We start from the raw sequence: 19,504 nt of genomic DNA, 5'->3' as shown, positions 1-19,504 counted from the left end.
GGACTCTGACGGTCAGGGGAGTCTGAAGGGGGACTCTGACCCTCCATTTAACAATCTGAGGCACAGCAACGCGTGCAAGGTCCAGCTAGTAATAATAATAATAAAAGGTGTTATCGAGTCTTTTGATATCATATTATTAGAAGAAAGGTGGGTTCATTAGGAAATCTGTTTGGAGGGATAAAAATCATATTCCCTTTTAGCCCACAAATAGAACATCATGGGCCCGTTAGAAAGTGGGATTAACCTTTATTTGTGCAAGGGAGACTAAATTTAAAGTGAGTCCCCTCCAGACATGGGATGACATTGCCCAGGCATTTCTATTGGGTTTTTAAGATTTAGTCCTAATCATACTTAATGTATTTATTCCTCCTTGCCCTATTGGGCTACTCGAACCAACTCACTTTATTTCTTGAGGAATTAGAACTGGAATTCCACACCATTGGCTTGTTAACGGCAGGTGATTTTAATGCAAGCGTGGGCAAGGGCAATCTTGAATTTCTGAGGGAGCTAGGATTTGACACTGTGTACCCCTTGCCTAAACGTTTCTCTGACCCATTATATTCTAAAGACTCCTATATAAATGACTCTGGAGTCGGTCTTGCCAAACTGTACATGAGTTTTGGCAGACTGATCTGGAATGGCTCATTGCCAGGCAACCCAGCCAGGGGAGTTCACATACATTTCTGGAAGAGGAAGTAAGTTAAATCAGAGGCTCCTCTGCACTAAGAAACCAAGTTGAAACCTTCGGGGGGGGGGGGGACTGGATTGAGAGCGACCACCTTACTGTGAAGGTAGCAAACTTGTACTAAATTTGGAGAAGTTAGAAATTATGGTCTTATATGGAGAGTGCTATGGCCCATGGGCTCACGAAGAGTCGGACACGACTAAACAACAACATGGAGAGCATATAAGTGGGTGATAAGTGGAGACACCATTCAGCTAGATAAGTAGTTTAAATGCCTAGGCATTTATTTTGATTATAAGGCTGACTGGGCGACCCACAGAGACCCATCCTTAATGCTGCCCAAAGCAGTTTGTCAAGGATCACACATTGCAGGATCCCCTTACGAAACAGCAGCCATTCATGGTGAAAAACAGGACAAGCAGGCTCTGCAAAGACCTGATCTCAGAGCTTGCAACTTCCAATTTTGCACAGCTAATTAGCACCCTGTTGAGGTTTTATCCCTTGCCATTATAGATATAGAAATAGATATATCCGCTTATTTCACATGGGAGCTGCTTGGAGGACAGCTGGTTCAAAGGCAAGTTTGAAATGCAATGATCTTTTTAATTTATAACAGGAAGGATTTTTTCCTGCAGGACCTCATCCTCTCCATGGGCTGGCAATCTCCAATCAGCAAGCTGTCAGTTATTTCTGACAGTTACCTGGTTTCCCAACCAATCAGAAGCAGGGTATCAGAAGCAGTTGCAAAACAGCACCCCCTAGCAATGGCCACTTGGGTACTACAGCTGTCGATGCTTGCTACATTGTATCTAAGGTTGCTATTTTATAACCAGTTGAGTTTTAAAGGTAAAGGTGTTGGCATACACACTGAAGACCTGGCCTCCAAGCCCCCCGGTTAGCATCTGCCAGGTGTCTTCTCCCTCCGGTGTAGCCAACTGGAATCGGTCCAATTTCTCTGTGAACTTGGACACGTTATCTGCAGAGTCCACTCCAGCGTTTAGCGTGGTTGGCAGCAGCAGCAACAAGAGGAGACACAGAAACGTTCTCTTGCATATTTACAAGCATTTATTCAGCAAGACCAAACGTGTCTTTCTTCATCAGCATAAGCATAGCAAGTGCGTACTGCATAGCAAATACAATAAGCGCAAAACGGAAGTGTACAATCATGTGACACACAGCAACACTTTACATGCCTGTTCCTCTTGAGGTGGAACGGAATCCTAACAAAAGGGACCCCTGACCATTAGGTCCAGTCGTGACAGACTCTGGGGTTGCGGTGCTCATTTCACGTTATTGGCTAAGGGAGCCGGTGTACAGTTTCCAGGTCATGTGGCCAGCATGATTAAGCCGATTCTGGCGAATCAGAGCAGCACATGGAAACGCTGTTTACCTTCCCGCAGTAGCAGTACCTATTTATCTACTTGCACTTTGAGGTGCTTTCGAACTGCTAGGTTGTCAGGAGCTGGGACTGAGCAACGGGAGCTCACCCCGTCGCAGGGATTCGAACTGCTGACCTTCTGATCAGCAAGCCCTAGGCTCTGTGGTTTAACTCACAGCACCTTTTAGTCTCCTTTTATTCAGTAGAAAGGTATGGAAATTCATATAAAATCACTACTGTGGTGGATTTTCATAATTCCAACATTTCTTTGCTTTGAGAGACATTGGATTGACTCAGGATCTAATCAAAGAACAGCTATCACCTTCATAATGACTGTGAAACTTCTCTTTGTCCTGTGGAATGTAACAGGGAGGGGGCAAGAAGAGGCCAGGAGCAGCTGGCCAGGTACTCAAATTTCTACCTCTGGACCCCTACTTTTTGTGATGTATCAATGACATATTAGTGACATATTAGTGGTGTATCTTTAGGGGTGTACCTTGGTGGTGGGATGCTAATAAAAAGGGAAGACCCCCTTTGTTCAGGGTCTCCATCTTGCTTCACCTTGTTGCAGGTGGGGCCCTGTCGCGACAGTACTTTCTTTAATAAAGGCCAAGCCTACTGGCTGCTGTTTTGCTCTGATATGCTTGGTTGGGGTCTTGTTTTGTCCAAGGGAGCCCTCAGATTTTCTGTTAACAGTAGACAAGGGTTGCTGTTGGGAGACGCCTCCCAATGTTTGCATTGAAAGATCCTCTTTGAAGCGCAGTTGTGGAGCCAGCCATTGGGGGGGGCGAAGACATTTGCTGCCTGAGAGGAACCAGAGAGGAGTGCTCCCCCCCCCCAAAGCAGCCTTACTGGGACACTGAGCAGTTACCTGGGGACAACTATCTTCTCCCCACCAAAAAAGAAAGGCAGCCTCCCCAACACTGTTTTATAGATTGAGGCACATCCAGCAGCAGGCTGGACAAAAGCCACGAAAAGATTGCCTTTGTTAAGACAACACAGATCACACCGCCATTCAGATCAGAAGCAAACCAGAAGCCCTTCAATAATACGCATTGTGGTCTGCTGGCAGGAGGATTTCCTAGGAGCATCTCCACTTGCAAAGCTGGAGGGAGGCTTTCCACCCTCAGGGCCCAGAGGTGGCTCCTGCCTTGGGGCAGCTGGTGGATTTGGAAGAAGTTGACCCTTAGCACTCTTGGTTTCGGACCTGCCTGCTTCCACATTATTGTTTCTCCCTTGTGTCATTTTGGGGGTAGCATTCTACACACACTTGTGTCACTGTGCCCCCCCCCCACTGCTTTGAGATGCTCTGGTACGGCCCCTTCTTGCCTGTGCCCCCTTCCCTCCTCATGCAAGACGTGCAGCTAGGAACAGAGCCTTTCCTTGTTATGCCACTAAATATCCCTTTTATTTCTCCTGCCACAAAACGTACCTATGCACAATATATCTATACAGTATATCAAAACAACAGATGAGGGTTTCAAGGTTACCTTGGGCATATAAGTAGGTGCTTTCAATCTTTCTGTGTCTTCATGGTTCCATTATTGCAATTATAACAGTGGGAGTTATGCTAATCTAACTCTGCTTCCAAAGCAACACCACCAATCTCAGTTCCACTTTGTGCAACTCTCCATTCCCACATACAAACATTTCCAACTCCCTCCACCAAACACCAAAACCATCTCACTCTCAGTCAATCCTCATTCAGAAGCAACACTCCAGACGCACACACTCCCCTCCCTATCTAACACTACATTAAGTATTATATTATGCTTACTTTTCTGAAATGTTACCCTCATTACTTTAAAAACAAGTGTAGACAATGTTACATACAAACAACAGCTCACATACGATGCATGCATTTAAGATTGATTTCCTGTTATTGATGTGAGAGAAATTGTCAACTCGTAGAGAAACAGATTCTACACTCTAAAAAGTGTTCCATAATAACCAAAGCAGAATCTACAATCCTTCTATTTAAACCATTTCTCTTCTTTAATTGATGGCTTGTAGAGTTTCCACTCTTACAGCTCTTACCCCTCAGAGTCTTTTGATGGTTTGTAAGACTTCCACTTCAACTGAACCTCTGTCCGCTTCCTTGGAATTATATGGTTTCTCCCCCGTGTGAGTACGTTGATGAAATCGAAGTGTTCCACTCTGACTGAAGCTCTTTCCACACTCTGTGCATTTATATGGTTTCTCCCCCGTGTGAGTCCGTTGATGAATTCTAAGGTGTCCACTCTGACTGAAGCTCTTTCCACACTCGTTGCATTGAAATGGTTTCTCCCCCGTGTGAGTCTGGTGGTGTAAATTCAGGTGTCCACTCCTCCTGAAGCTCTTTCCACATTCCATGCACTTAAATGGTTTCTCCCCCGTGTGACTCCGTTGATGAATTCTAAGGTGTCCACTCTCACTGAAGCTCTTTCCACACTCGATGCATTGAAATGGTTTCTCTCCCGTGTGAGTCCGTTGATGAATTCTAAGGTGTCCACTCTCACTGAAGCTCTTTCCACACTCGATGCATTGAAATGGTTTCTCTCCCGTGTGAGTCCGTTGATGTTTTCTAAGGTTTCCACTCCCACTGAAGCTCTTTCCACATTCCATGCACTTAAATGGTTTCTCCCCTGTGTGAGTCTGATGATGTAAATTCAGGCTTCCACTCTCACTGAAGCACTTTCCACATTCCATGCATTTAAATGGTTTCTCCCCTGTGTGAGTCCGTTGATGAATTTTAAGTGTTCCACTATCAGTGAAGCTCTTTCCACATTCCATGCATTTAAATGGTTTCTCCCCCATGTGAGTCCGGTGATGTTTTCTAAGGTCTCCACTCTGACTGAAGCTCTTTCCACATTCCATGCACTTAAATGGTTTCTCCCCCGTGTGAGTCCGTTGATGAATTCTAAGGTGTGCACTCTGACTGAAGCTCTTTTCACACTCCATACATTGAAATGGTTTCTCCCCCGTGTGAGTCTGTTGATGAATTTTAAGTTTTCCACTGTCAGTGAAGCTCTTTCCACACTCCATGTATTTAAACGATTTCTTTGTTATTCCCATTGGACAAGGCCCACCATAATTTTGACTGCCTTCTCCATTGTCCTTTTTCGACGGGGGTGGGGGAGAGAGAAATTGTTTTCTAGGAAAAGAACAAAGGGATATTACACACATCAATTAGCACCTATTTTTATTTTAACATCTCGTACATCTCCTGTCCCCCATATGTTCCAAATTTTTAGGAAAGGCACATGAAATAATGTTAAATAATTGTAATGCATCATCAGCCTTTCCTAACCCTTAATCAACGTTAATGAAGCAGCATTATATTAGAATACGGTTGAACTGTGGGGTTTACTTTCTATAAAAAGTGTTTTCTCACAGGAAAGGGAGCTGCCAAGGGGAAGGCAGGCGTCAAAAAGCCCTGACAATTTTTTGCTGCACGTTGGACTTTGCAGTCGGAGGTTCATTTTTCTATGGCCACGCTTCGCAAGACGAAGCGGCAGCCATAGAAAACCTCGTCGTCTTGCGAGGCAACCTCTGATCGCAAAATCCATTCGTCTAGCAAAAAATTGGTCTTACAGGGCATTCGTTAAGCGAGGCACCACTGTATATTTGTAGATAACAAACCACCTGAAGTCTGTGACTCTATGGTTAGCTCCTATAAAATGGGACGTGAGCGGTGCCTCTACCACTTGGTTTGCAATGCGGCTTTTGTGCTCTAATATTCTAGTCTTTACCGTTCTTATTGTGCTCCCTATGTACCATAGGCTGCATTTGCATTGGATGGCATATACCACGCCCCGAGAATTACAGTTCGTAAATGTATCTAGTTGAATTACTTTATTGGTGTTCGGGATGGTAAATTCTTTTTGTTTGATGGTTAGGCTACATATGGCACAACGCCCGCATTTAAAATGACCTTTGATCTTACTTGCCTGAGGTTGGCTCTCGCTGGTCATATCCACATGTACTAAAATGTCTTTCAGATTCTTGGTTCTGCGGAAACCAATGTGTGGAGGCATACTTGGACAACCTGGGATTTCTTGTAAAATGTGCCAGTGTTTTCCAATAATTCTGGCTATTGAGTTGGATAATGGGGTAAAATCTAAGGATCAAGTTAGGAGACGATATTTAGGTTTAGATCGTTCTGCAAAGAGTGTACCAGTATATCTAGGGCCTAGGCCTATTGTGCGTCCTTGCCTGTGCTGTTCTTATTATTTGTTGAGGATAGCCTCTGTTCGCAAATTCACACGCCATTTGGTCAGTGGCGTAGCGTGGGGGGGCCAGGGGGCAGCCGCACCGGGCGCAACATCTGGGGTGGGCGCGCGCTCGCGCTCGCAGCTCTCTGCCCTTGCCTGGCTCACGCAGCCTCTTTAACCCTATCGGGGCTTCCCACTTGCCGGCTCCGAAATGGTGGACTTGCCGAGGCTGGAAGAGTTGGGTGGCAGAGGCACGGACAGCCCAGCCCTGATGGGGTTAAAGAGACACGCTTGCTGGGAAAGAGAGAGGTGGGCGCGGCTGCGAGAAAGGGCAGCTTTTGAGGAGCCGCTGAAATGGTGTTGCTGCTGCTGCTGCTCCCGCCTCTCCTGCTCGGGAGGCAGAGGTGGGGACGAGCGGGAGAGGTGTGTAAGGGGTGGGGGCTCGTCTCATTCCTAGGGGGGAAAGAGGGGTAGGAGGGTGGTCGAGTGCTCTTGGTTCGCTTTATTTATGAGTTCTGTGTAGCAGAGGGGAGCTGGCACTGGAATTTTGTGAATCGGTTAAAATCTCAATTTTATATTAATTGTTAAAGTAAAGCCTCCTTGCTGGCTGCTTTTCGTTGATCAGTCCATTGTAACACCAGCGGGTTTGGAATGCACACCTATCTCTCCATCGCCTTTGTGAAAACGGGTTTCCTCAGTCTTGGAGTCCCATCTGTTACTCATTCATAAAATGCATAAGGTCCTTTTTCCTGCCCCCTTTTGATGACAGGACGGAGGAAATAACAATTAAATGTTGGGGTGTTTTGACCTTTTGTTTGAATGATAAAAAAGTGGTTTCCTTTAACAAGATCTACCATTTGAAGTGTATTCCACAGGATGCAAGGCTGTTTTCCAATCCAAACCTGATAGTGACTTTTCTCTTTTATTTTCTCTTTCCACCCCTTTCCCCATGCTTCTCTCTCTCTCTTTCCCCAATCCCCACACTCCTCCTCCCCCCAAATTCCTTTTAGGATTTTCAGTTTTCGCCTCGCTCCCCCCCCCCTTCACGGTGTTTCCCTCTCAAACTGGTCCTCCTTTTCTTCTATCCCCCCCATCCTCATTGCATCCTTCTTTTCTCTGCCCCCCTTTGCCACACACACACACACACAGAGAGAGAGAGAGAGAGAGAGACAGACAGACAGACAGACTTTGTTTGTCCCCCCTGCCCCCTTTCCTCGCATGTCAGAACTGGAGCTTGAATAAGTTCTTCTTTCTGCTCTGCTACAATATAAACCTACCCTTCACATTCTTGAGCACTGTTCTTTCATTCACCCTCCTTTTTTGCTTGCTTCTGTTCTATAGCTGCAATATCAGCTCTCTCCCCCTTCAATACATACTTCAATACAATAAATCTCTTGCTGGTTGGTGCTGATTCAAAGTCTCTTGGAGGGCACCAGGTTGACAAAGGCTGCTTTACACAGCTGTGACAGTATTAATGCAACAGGATTTTAAAAATAAAAGGGGGGAGGTTCACAACTCAGTGGTAGAACACATGCTTTGTACACAGAAAGTCCCAGGTTCAGTCAATGACACAGAATCATAGATGGCACGACTATAGAATCATAGAGTTGGAAGGGACCCTGAAGACATCTAGTCCAACCCCCTGCAATGCAGGAATTCAGAGACCACTCAGATAACTTTTTTTAAAATGTGGATCTTGAATTGAAGTTGTGCCCTGCAAAGTAACACTTACAATACATCTTGCATTGCTAGTCTTTCCAGCCTGAATTTGTAATAGCAAATATCTGCCTCTCATCTCATCTTGCCATGCAGCTGATGAAATGGTTCATGAAAGCCACAGTCTTGTGGTACTTTAACGACTACCAGTGCATGTATAGATTTGCTTCTCTAAATTTTTTTTTTATGATCACTCATCACTCAATAAAGTGTTTGAAAATAAACTTGTATTTAGATGCATTTTACTTTAATTACATCAGTATTTTCATAACAAACAATACATGTGCTTAGGGGGTAAGGGTTTCTTTAACTAATCTAGTGGAAGAGACTCGAGTGCTAAAATCCACGGGTTAGGGGGCGCAAATTACTTGCCTTGCCCCGGGTGCTGACAACCCACGCTACGCCACTGCATTTGGTTGCAGTTTATGTTTTAATCCTTCAGAGTGGTAGAATTTATTTTAATTCTCAAAAATTGTCTGTATGGTAAATTACATTTAAGATGAAAAGGATGAAATGATTTGTAGTGCAGATAAGACAGCCTATCTGTAGGCTTTCTATAGGTTCTAGTTGCCAGTTGGTTAGTGTTATCCCGGTATACAACTGTATCCAGAAAGATAATGTGTTGACTATGATAATGGGTGGTAAATTGAATATTGGGGTGCATCTCCTGACACCATGCAAAAAAACTATTAATCTTATTGACATTCTTAAAGACCAAAAATAAATCATCAACGAACCTTTTATAAAATACACTGAAACAGAAGTCACCAGACCCCTATATATAGTGGGAGGGTGGGAGGGGTATTACTCAGAAGGGTGGTGGGAATGGGTGATGGGCTGATAGGTGTCTTACGTAAACCTGTTGACGACCACAGATTGGTCTAGATACCAATCATAATCCCAGGGAAATTTCTCAAGAACCCTTAAGATCCAGTTTCACCAACACTGAGCCCTAGAGCAGCCTTTCTCGACCTTGGGTCCCCAAATGTTGTGGGACTACAATTCCCATCATTCCTAGCCATCAGGCCAGGGGTCAGTGTTTATGGAAGTTGCAGTCCAAGAACATCTGAGGATCCAAGGTTGAGAAATGCTGCCCTAGAGGAACCTTCTATGATGAGGTGAGGCATCTCTGACCCTCCAGATGTGGTTGGACACAAAGTACCACCTGCCAAAGCAAGGATGGCCCATGGCCAGGGATGATGGGAGTCTTATCCGTATAAGACGACTGGGCGTATAAGACGACCCCCGACTTTTGAGAAGATTTTCCTGGGTTAAAAAGTAGTCTTATACACAGGAATATACAGTAGTTGGACACACTTTCTCCTTCTTCCCCCTCTTCTGAAAATGCTGAATATCTGTATTTTGATTCCTCCTTCCTCCATGATCTCCAACATCTTCCTGGTGGTGCAGTCCAACCAACTGCACACATTCCCAAATCATTCTGAACCTCTGACTTCCCAAGGCTGCTATATTGTGTCTAGGACACTGGCAATGGGACAGCACCTTCCACTGGATGAGAGGATAGAGGGTTAAATCAGGGCAGGCCAAATGGCACTCAGCTCAGTCCCCTCCTTGCCCCTCTCTGCATCTGCTGCCTGAGGGGGCTGCCTCAGTCTCCCTCACAGTGGAGCAGGCCCTGAGAACACCCTTCTCTTGCCCCCCCCCAAAATACAGAAAACATAACAAAGACGACAAGGTCACCGTGGAACATAACAACAACAACAACAACAACAGGTTGTAACTCACTTTGGGCTGCCCTGGGCAGGAGAAAGCAGCTAACAGATTCAATAAATAAATAAAAAATAACAATTGCAATAATAATTACACAGGCTGGGGGGGAGGAACCCCACCCATTTCCATAACAATCTTCCCAATCCCTTAAATCCCACAGATTTAAGAGATCTGAAATAGTGGCAATAATGGAAACCTGGTGGAATGGAGAGAAGGAGTTGGGCACAGTTATCTCTGGGTAGGGACCCTTTTGATCTTTCTCCACAGAAACACAGGCATATGGGAGAGACTAGTTGATGAGACAGAAGCCTCAAAGGGTGGAAATATTACAGTGGGCTTCCTCCCTTTTCCCTTTCCCCCAATGGTTGGACTCGTTATAACAGCCCCCAGCGCTCCCTTCCAGCTGCTGATCTGGGACTTATGGCAGGGCAAGGACTGAGCTTCAAGGGAGGAGAGGGTGGGTGGATCAGGCCTCCTGTTCAGGGATCTCTCCCTGGTTGCCTTGAAGTCATGGCAGATTCCTGGGCAGGAGGGAGAAGTCAAGGCAGGCAGCCCCCAAGTCTCTCTCTCTTTCTCCAAGATGGCTTCGATTCCTCTCCCAGGGATGCTTCCCTTCCTCCCCAGCCCCCTAAGTTCGTCTGCCCTCCTTCCCTGGGGGTCCCCTTTGCCCAGAGGCCCCATGGCCGGCTCACCCTTCTTGCCGAATTGCTCCCAAGTGCTCCCACCACTCCATCCGGAGGAGCCTCGACAGAAGGGGAGGGAGGGAGGAGAGGAGGGAGATGGGGGGGGTCTCTATTCAGGCCTCTCTCGCCTCCTTTAACCCTTCCATGGACTCCCTCTTTGATTCTCCACACAAAGGAGCGTGGAGTCAAAAGCGCCCCAGGGATTCTTGCCAGGGAAAACCCTGAACTCGCAGAGAGAGGCGCGGAACTGGGGCCTCGGTTCAAGTCTCAGTCCTTCAACAGAAGGAAGGGGGAGGGGGGCACTCCCCTACTTTCCTTTCATCCCCCCCACCTCGCCCCAAATCCTGTCCTCCCTTCCCAGCTTCCCTGTTTGTAGATTAAGGGGGAGAAAAGCACATCCTTCTCTCACCCGCCCCCCCAATATATAGATATATTTTGCACCTTTTTCCCCTCCTCCTCTGCAGACCTGCTCCTCTTTCGGGAATGTGGATGGCGCCCCTCCCCCTCCAACCTTTATTCCCCCCTCCCCCTTCCCAACCTTCCTGCCTCTCTAGGAAGCCGAGCTCACTGACCCATGAGGAGGAATGAATGACCCCTCCCTCCCAGAACGCACAAATTCTCATTCAAAACAAGCTCCGTTATGCTGTTTTTTTTTTTTTTGCTGAGAAGGTCCTAGGTTCGATCCCCGGAGCTGGCAGGGAAAGAGACGCGCCCCCCCCCAACCTCCGGGGCACGAAGGTGGCACAGTTTACATTCCCTCTTTTAATCCCTTGCCGGGAGAGGGGGGAGTCCGTTCATTTTCACACTCCTTACACAACGTGGGGGAGGCAGGGCCATGGCGTGGGGTGTCCCCGTTACAACAGCCCTGCAAAGTAGACCGGATTTGTGGGGCTTGGAACAGTAATTTACGACAACCCTAAAAGGTAGCCCAGTGTCGTCATTACGGGTGCCTTTTAAAAATAGGGGCTGGTGTTTGAACTTGGGCTTTGCTCATGAGGGGGGAGGGGCGCAGCTCAGTGGCAGATGTACCCCTCATTCGGCTCCCGCTATGAGGGTGAGACCCCCTCCTGACTCGCACCAAGATCCTTCAATGCAGGTCAGGTAGCGGCGCCAGTTCTAACAGCCCAGCCCAGGCGAACACAGGCAGGTCTGGCTCCCCTCGCGACGGATCCCTCGGCAGGAATCCGTGGGGCGCTCCGGCCTTCCGGCGAGTGCGCCTTTCGCATCTTTCGGTGGGGGAGGGAAAGAGAGGGAGTCCATGCAGGGCCGTCTTAAGCTCATCCAGCGCCTTGGTGCAAAGATCCCTCCTGTGCCCCCTCCCTTTCCCAAAATTTAGAGCTCGGGGCCCAACTTGCGGAAGGTGGTGACAGGAGGCATGGTGGCGCCAGACAAGGCCATCCCCACGAAGGGCGCCGGCTTATAAAGCTGCCGCCGGCTCCCCGGAGACCCTGCCCATGGCTGCGCCTGCCTCGATCCTCGGAGCAAATAAGCACCAAAGCTGCCCTCCGGGGCTCTTCGCTGCCCGGCCACCGACAAGCACTTGCCACAAGGGCGGCCCCTCGCCTTGCCAAAGTTAGCTCCAGTGCCTTGCCGCCGTCACGGGCAAAAAAACCGGGGTTGGAACAGTAATTTACGACAACCCTAAAGGGTAGTCCCAGGGCCGTCTTAAGCATATCCGGCGCCGTGGTGCGAAGATCCCTCCGGCGCCCCTCCCCCCTTTCCCAAAGTTGTTGACCTTTTTAGAGAGCTGACACCACACTTACATATTATCTCTGCTTGGGGAAAGAAAACAGGAAACATAAACAAACTATTTTTGTTGCCCATTTATTGTGTGCCGAGGTCCCCAAACCACCCCTCAAAGTAAAACACACTCCACACATACAAGCCTGCGATTTACACATGGTTTACAAGCCATAAGGAACACCATTTCAGATAAAATCACAGAGGACTTTGCTACCAAACTCTGCCATTTTGTCCTTACCCACAACCACTTCAAATTTGGTGAGGACCTGTTCCTCCAGATCAGCGGCATAGCCATGGGCACCCACATGGTCCCACAGTATGCCAACATCTTCATGGCAGATTTAGAACGTTTCCTAAACTCCCACCCACTCAAACCTCTCTTGTACCTGCGATACATTGACAATATTTTTATTATCTGGACACATGGTCAACAGACCCTGGAAACCTTCCACCAGACATTCAATGACTTTCACCCCACCATCAACCTAACAAATGAACCAATCTATGCAAGAAATACGTTTTTGGGACACTACTGTAAAAATACAGGATGGGTGTATAGACACCAACCACCTTATACCGAAAACCAACTGACCGACAAACATATCTACATGCTTCTAGCTACCATCCCAAACATACCAAACAATCCATTGTATATAGCCAGGCCCTACGTTACAACCGCATCTGTTCCAACTCTACAGACAGAGACTGTCACCCAAGAGATCTACAGCAAACCTTTTTAGAACTAAAATATCCACCTGATGAAGTTAAACAACAGATCAACAGAGCCAGACTGATACCCAGCGAGAACTTGCTGCAAGACAGACCCAAAAAAGAAAATAACAGAACACTAGTAATCACATACAGCTCCCAAGTTAAAACAGTAAAAACCTCTCCTAGACAATGACAGCTCTCTTTTTCAAGCTCTGGGAGGAAGACCTTTCATTGCCTACAGACAGCCACCCAATCTTAAACAACTCCTCACCCACAATAACACAACCACCAGGAGGGCATGCCAGGATCTGGGAAAAAGTAGGAGGCAGTGGAATGGGGGGGGGGCAGAAAGCAACCCACCCTTCGTTGTGGCAGGGAACTCGCTTGCCACACCAGAAAAAGCAGCCTGCCACCGCCGGGTAGGCGCTTAATCACAGTAATTACAAAGGCAATAAACTGTTTACTGAGAAAGCAACAAATTGCTGAACCTTTGAATGCCACTCGGGCCCCGGGCAGGACACACAACTGCTGCTTCCCAAGGGAGGCGCCAAGACATAGGTAAACTGTGGAATTCCTTCCTACTGGAGGCAGAAGCGGCCACCAACTCGGACAGCTTTAGAAGAGCAGTGGGCAGATTTGTGGAGGGTAAGGCTTCTCAGTGGCTACTGGTAACCTTGGGTCTGCTCTGCCTCCACAGTCGGAAGGGGCAATGCTTCCGAAGACCAGTTGCGGAAAACTGCAGGAAGGGAGAGGGCTCTTGTGTTTGGATCCTGTTTGTGGGCATCTCACTAACATCTGGTTGGCCTCTGTGAGAGAAGGACGCTGGCCTGGTCCAGCAAGCTCTTCTTAAGTTCAAACCAAGCCCATTTCTTTGCATAGCACAACAGCCAAGGCTCTCCGTCCCCCCAAAAGACCTGCAACATTGCTGTAGGCTGCTGCCTTGCTGGGTCAGAAACGTAGGAGGCCCACCTGAGCGAGGGATGGTGAGCACCCAGGGCCACCCTTGCAGGTGTCGCTGGGCTCCAGCTCCCATCAGCCCCTGCAGCCAGCACCCTCCAGGATCGGGGGCAATGCTGGGAGTCAGAGCCCAGTCGCAACCCCCTGCCAAGCAGGAAACACCATCAAAGCATTCTTGACATATGCCTGTCAAGCCTCCGCTTAAATACCTCCAAAGAAGGAGACTCCACCACACTTCTTGGCAGCAAATTCCACTGCCGAACAGCTCTTACTGTCAGGAAGTTCTTCCTAATGTTTAGGTGGAATCTTCTTTCTTGTAGTTTGAATCCATTGCTCCGTGTCCAATTCTCTGGAGCAGCAGAAAACAACCTTTCACCCTCCTCTATATTACATCCTTTTATATATTTGAACATGGCTATCATATCACCCCTTAACCTTCTCTTCTCCAGGCTAAACATACCCATCTCCCTAAGCCGTTCCTCATAAGGCATTGTTTCCAAGAAGAATTAACAAGAATAATGTAAGACCTCAAGCAGCTAAAATAGCAACCGGCTGAAAGCAGAGCAAAACTTGCACCAGCTCTCTAAACATCTGGACAGGATAAAATGTTTTGGGTGACCAGCGAAGAGAGTACAGGGAAGGTGACCACCTGCTGTCAAGAGGCAGGGAGTTCCAAAGTATAGGCATTAGGGTGGGTCATAAAAAACTTTTTTTGGAAAATGTTTCCTCCCTTGATCTTATATCAGGCGTATGGTATAAACATAGTCTAATTTCAAATTTGGGACAAATCGGTTAATATTTAGACCCTGCTCCTACAGATTGAAATTTTGCCTCACTACGAGTGATGAAAACATAGGAATTTGACTCATTTACTCTCAGTATGTTAAATTGTGAACTAATAAACATAAATTTTAGATTTTATGTAGAGCAATAATAGTTGCATACTATTATTTTATGCAATATTTATTTATTTAAGATGAAACATGTTGATAATTTACATGAAAAAACCAATGTTTTTGAACAAATTATATGGAACAATTAAGCAAACGGTGTACTAAACAAGTAAACATAAACAATAAACAATAAAACACCACTCATATTATGTGTTGCATCAAAACATCACATTATACTTCAGAGGGATCCCTGAAAAGGGGGGTCCACTTCCCCCACCCCCTACATGGCTCAGGTCAGCTGTTGCCTGACATTCAGGGTTTATATACTGTACAGGTAGAAGGTAAACGACCCCTGGACAGTTAAGTCCAGCCGAGTTCGACTATGGCATGTGGTGCTCATCTCACTTTCAGAGCCAGAGAGCTTTCCAGCTCATGTGGACAACTTCTCATGAGCTGGTACAAATTCCAGAAGAACTACACAAAATCTACAAGGAGACTCACAGGAGTGTGGAACAAGCTTCAGTCAGAGTTCACACTTTACTGTATTTCAACAGACTAGTGAGAGACTGGTGGTGGTGCTTTGGAAGCAGAGTTGGTAAGATTATTACCTCACTCTACAACAACACTCTACAACACAACCCACCTTCAATAACTTACCATGCCACCTTACCCCACTACCCCACCCGACACCCACCCCACACATAACTCCCACTTCATAAAACCTGACGGCCTCCATCTTCCCCTCCATCTACAACACCGCCCACCCTCAAAAATTTATTAAAATTCCACCCAGGAGATCCAACCGCCCCGCCATCCACCGCAAACTTCATACACCATAACCCCCATCCTCACCAAACATAACTCCCACCTCGGGACCCCTAACCACCTACATATTACCCTCAGTCTACAACACCACCCACCAAACCCACCCCACCCCCTCCATATTACCCTCACTACAACTCCCCCCTCCTAACCCCTACCCCCCTACATAACTCCAACCTCGGGACCCCTGACCACCTCCATATTGCCCTCACTCTACAACACAACCCACCTTCAATAACTTCTTACCATGCCACCTTACCCCACTACCCCACCCGACACCCGCCCCACACATAACTTGTACCTCATAAAACCTGACCGCCTCCATCTTCCCCTCCATCTACAACACCGCCCACCCTCAAAAATTTATTAAAATTCCACCTTCCCCATTACCCCTCAAATCCACCACACACACGTAACTCACACCTCGGGACACCTGACCACCTCAATATTACAATGTGTCTATAACAACACCCACCCTCAATTACTTCCTAACATTCCACCTTACCCCACTACGCCCGCCACAGAACTCCCACCTCATAAACCCAGATCGCCTCCATGTTACCCTCAATCTAAAACACCACCCACCCTCTAGAACTTCCTACCATTCCACCTTCCCCAATCCACCCCCACACCCCAACACACACAGAAATCCCACCTCGACACCCCACACCACCTCCATATTACCCTCGCTCTACAACACCACCCACCAAACCCCCACCCCCTCCATATTACCCTCAATCGGTGGGGAGCCCAAATAGGGGTCAGGGATAGGTAAAGCCTTCCCTGGTTGGGGTGGGGTGGGGGTCAAAATAGGGGGCATGGATAGGTAAGTCCTTCCCTGATTGAGGTGGGGGTGGTGGAAATAGGGGGCAGGGATAGGTAAGTCCTTGCATGGGTGGGGTGGGGGGGGGACCGCAATAGGGGACAGGGATACGTAACCCCTTCCCTGCCTGGGTTGTGGGGGACCAAATAGGGGACAGGGATAGGTAAGGCCGTCCCCAGATATAGTGGGGGGACCTAATACGAGACATGGATAGGTCAACCCTTCCCTGCCTGGGGTGGGGGTGGGACCAGAATAGGAGACAGGGATACCTAATGGGTCAATACAAAGTGGGGGGGGGAGACACAGGGATACCCCTATCTAAACATAACACACACAAAAAACAGGGGGACTCTGACGGTCAGGGGAGTCTGAAGGGGGACTCTGACCCTCCATTTAACAATCTGAGGCACAGCAACGCGTGCAAGGTCCAGCTAGTAATAATAATAAAAGGTGTTATCGAGTCTTTTGATATCATATTATTAGAAGAAAGGTGGGTTCATTAGGAAATCTGTTTGGAGGGATAAAAATCATATTCCCTTTTAGCCCACAAATAGAACATCATGGGCCCGTTAGAAAGTGGGATTAACCTTTATTTGTGCAAGGGAGACTAAATTTAAAGTGAGTCCCCTCCAGACATGGGATGACATTGCCCAGGCATTTCTATTGGGTTTTTAAGATTTAGTCCTAATCATACTTAATGTATTTATTCCTCCTTGCCCTATTGGGCTACTCGAACCAACTCACTTTATTTCTTGAGGAATTAGAACTGGAATTCCACACCATTGGCTTGTTAACGGCAGGTGATTTTAATGCAAGCGTGGGCAAGGGCAATCTTGAATTTCTGAGGGAGCTAGGATTTGACACTGTGTACCCCTTGCCTAAACGTTTCTCTGACCCATTATATTCTAAAGACTCCTATATAAATGACTCTGGAGTCGGTCTTGCCAAACTGTACATGAGTTTTGGCAGACTGATCTGGAATGGCTCATTGCCAGGCAACCCAGCCAGGGGAGTTCACATACATTTCTGGAAGAGGAAATAAGTTAAATCTGAGGCTCCTCTGCACTAAGAAACCAGGTTGAAACCTTCGGGGGGGGGGGACTGGATTGAGAGCGACCACCTTACTGTGAAGGTAGCAAACTTGTACTAAATTTGGAGAAGTTAGAAATTATGGTCTTACCGGTATATGGAGAGTGCTAGGACCCAGGTGGCGCTGTGGTTAAACCACTGAGCCTAGGGCTTGCTGATCAGAAGGTCGGCGGTTCGAATCCCTGTGACGGGGTGAGCTCCCGTTGCTTGGTCCCAGCTCCTGCCAACCTAGCAGTTCGAAAGCACGTCAAAGTGCAAGTAGATAAATAGGAACCGCTACAGCGGGAAGGTAAACGGCGTTTCCGTGTGCTGCTCTGGTTTGCCAGAAGCGGCTTTGTCATGCTGGCCACATGACCTGGAAGCTATACGCCGGCTCCCTCGGCCAATAATGCGAGATGAGCGCGCAACCCCAGAGTCGGTCACGACTGGACCTAATGGTCAGGGGTCCCTTTACCTTTATGGAGAGTGCTCTGGTCCATGGGCTCACGAAGAGTCGGACACGACTAAACAACAACATGGAGAGCATATAAGTGGGTGATAAGTGGAGACACCATTCAGCTAGATAAGTAGTTTAAATGCCTAGGCATTTATTTTGATTATAAGGCTGCCTGGGCGACCCACAGAGAACCACCATTAATGCTGCCCAAAGCAGTTTGTCAATGATCATGTTTCAGGATCCCCTTACGAAACAGCAGCCATTCATGGTGAAAACAGGACAAGCAGGCTCTGCAAAGACCTGATCTCAGAGCTTGCAACTTCCAATTTTGCACAGCTAATTAGCACCCTGTTGAGGTTTTATCCCTTGCCATTATAGATATAGAAATAGATATATCCGCTTATTTCACATGGGAGCTGCTTGGAGGACAGCTGGTTCAAAGGCAAGTTTGAAATGCAATGATCTTTTTAATTTATAACAGGAAGGATTTTTTCCTGCAGGACCTCATCCTCTCCATGGGCTGGCAATCTCCAATCAGCAAGCTGTCAGTTATTTCTGACAGCTACCTGGTTTCCCAACCAATCAGAAGCAGGGTATCAGAAGCAGTTGCAAAACAGCGCCCCCTAGCAATGGCCACTTGGGTACTACAGCTGTCGATGCTTGCTACATTGTATCTAAGGTTGCTATTTTGTAACCAGTTGAGTTTTAAAGGTAAAGGTGTTGGCATACACGCTGAAGACCTGGCCTCCAAGCCCCCCGGTTAGCATCTGCCAGGTGTCTTCTCCCTCCGGTGTAGCCAGCTGAAATCGGTCCAATTTCTCTGTGACCTTGGACACGTTATCTGCAGAGTCCACTCCAGCGTTTAGCGTGGTTGGCAGCAGCAGCAACAAGAGGAGACACGGAAACGTTCTCTTGCATATTTACAAGCATTTATTCAGCAAGACCAAACGTGTCTTTCTTCATCAGCATAAGCATAGCAAGTGCGTACTGCATAGCAAATACAATAAGCGCAAAACGGAAGTGTACAATCATGTGACACACAGCAACACTTTACATGCCTGTTCCTCTTGAGGTGGAACAGAATCCTAACAAAAGGGACCCCTGACCATTAGGTCCAGTCGTGACAGACTCTGGGGTTGCGGTGCTCATTTCGCGTTATTGGCTAAGGGAGCCGGTGTACAGTTTCCAGGTCATGTGGCCAGCATGATTAAGCCGCTTCTGGCGAATCAGAGCAGCACATGGAAACGCTGTTTACCTTCCCGCAGTAGCAGTACCTATTTATCTACTTGCACTTTGAGGTGCTTTCGAACTGCTAGGTTGTCAGGAGCTGGGACTGAGCAACGGGAGCTCACCCCGTCGCAGGGATTCGAACTGCTGACCTTCTGATCAGCAAGCCCTAGGCTCTGTGGTTTAACTCACAGCACCTTTTAGTCTCCTTTTATTCAGTAGAAAGGTATGGAAATTCATATAAAATCACTACTGTGGTGGATTTTCATCATTCCAACATTTCTTTGCTTTGAGAGACATTGGATTGACTCAGGATCTAATCAAAGAACAGCTATCACCTTCATAATGACTGTGAAACTTCTCTTTGTCCTGTGGAATGTAACAGGGAGGGGGCAAGAAGAGGCCAGGAGCAGCTGG

The 19,504-nt window shown here is 47.4% G+C and overlaps 2 protein-coding genes across 2 annotated transcripts in view; both read right to left on the bottom strand.

Annotated features, from left to right (window-relative positions):
- LOC132591685 (uncharacterized) overlaps positions 1 to 10,923 on the bottom strand; it is a 64,928-nt gene extending 54,005 nt beyond the window's left edge. Inside the window, exons 1-3 of the mRNA XM_088663452.1 lie at positions 10,828 to 10,923; positions 4,226 to 5,196; positions 1,121 to 1,125 (exon numbers count right to left, since the gene is read on the bottom strand). Of these exons, the coding sequence (XP_088519578.1) occupies positions 1,121 to 1,125; positions 4,226 to 5,117 (897 nt within the window). The 5' untranslated portion in view covers positions 5,118 to 5,196; positions 10,828 to 10,923. The remainder of the gene's footprint in view (positions 1 to 1,120; positions 1,126 to 4,225; positions 5,197 to 10,827) is intronic.
- Positions 5,494 to 8,767, bottom strand: LOC148687041 (uncharacterized). The gene is made up of 2 exons (XM_088662475.1): positions 8,405 to 8,767; positions 5,494 to 6,162 (listed from the first exon to the last, which is right to left on the bottom strand). Exons 1-2 carry the CDS (start codon positions 8,634 to 8,636, stop codon positions 5,633 to 5,635), a joined length of 762 nt encoding a protein of 253 aa, XP_088518601.1. The 5' UTR covers positions 8,637 to 8,767; the 3' UTR covers positions 5,494 to 5,632.
- Positions 10,924 to 19,504: the final 8,581 nt, after the last annotated feature.

This window comes from Zootoca vivipara, chromosome 2, assembly GCF_965207765.1.
Source record: "Zootoca vivipara chromosome 2, rZooViv2.hap1.1, whole genome shotgun sequence".
Classification (NCBI taxonomy): Eukaryota; Metazoa; Chordata; class Lepidosauria; order Squamata; family Lacertidae; genus Zootoca; species Zootoca vivipara.
The sequence above is the reverse complement of the archived record's forward strand: the minus strand, read 5'-3'. Positions and strand labels throughout refer to the sequence as shown.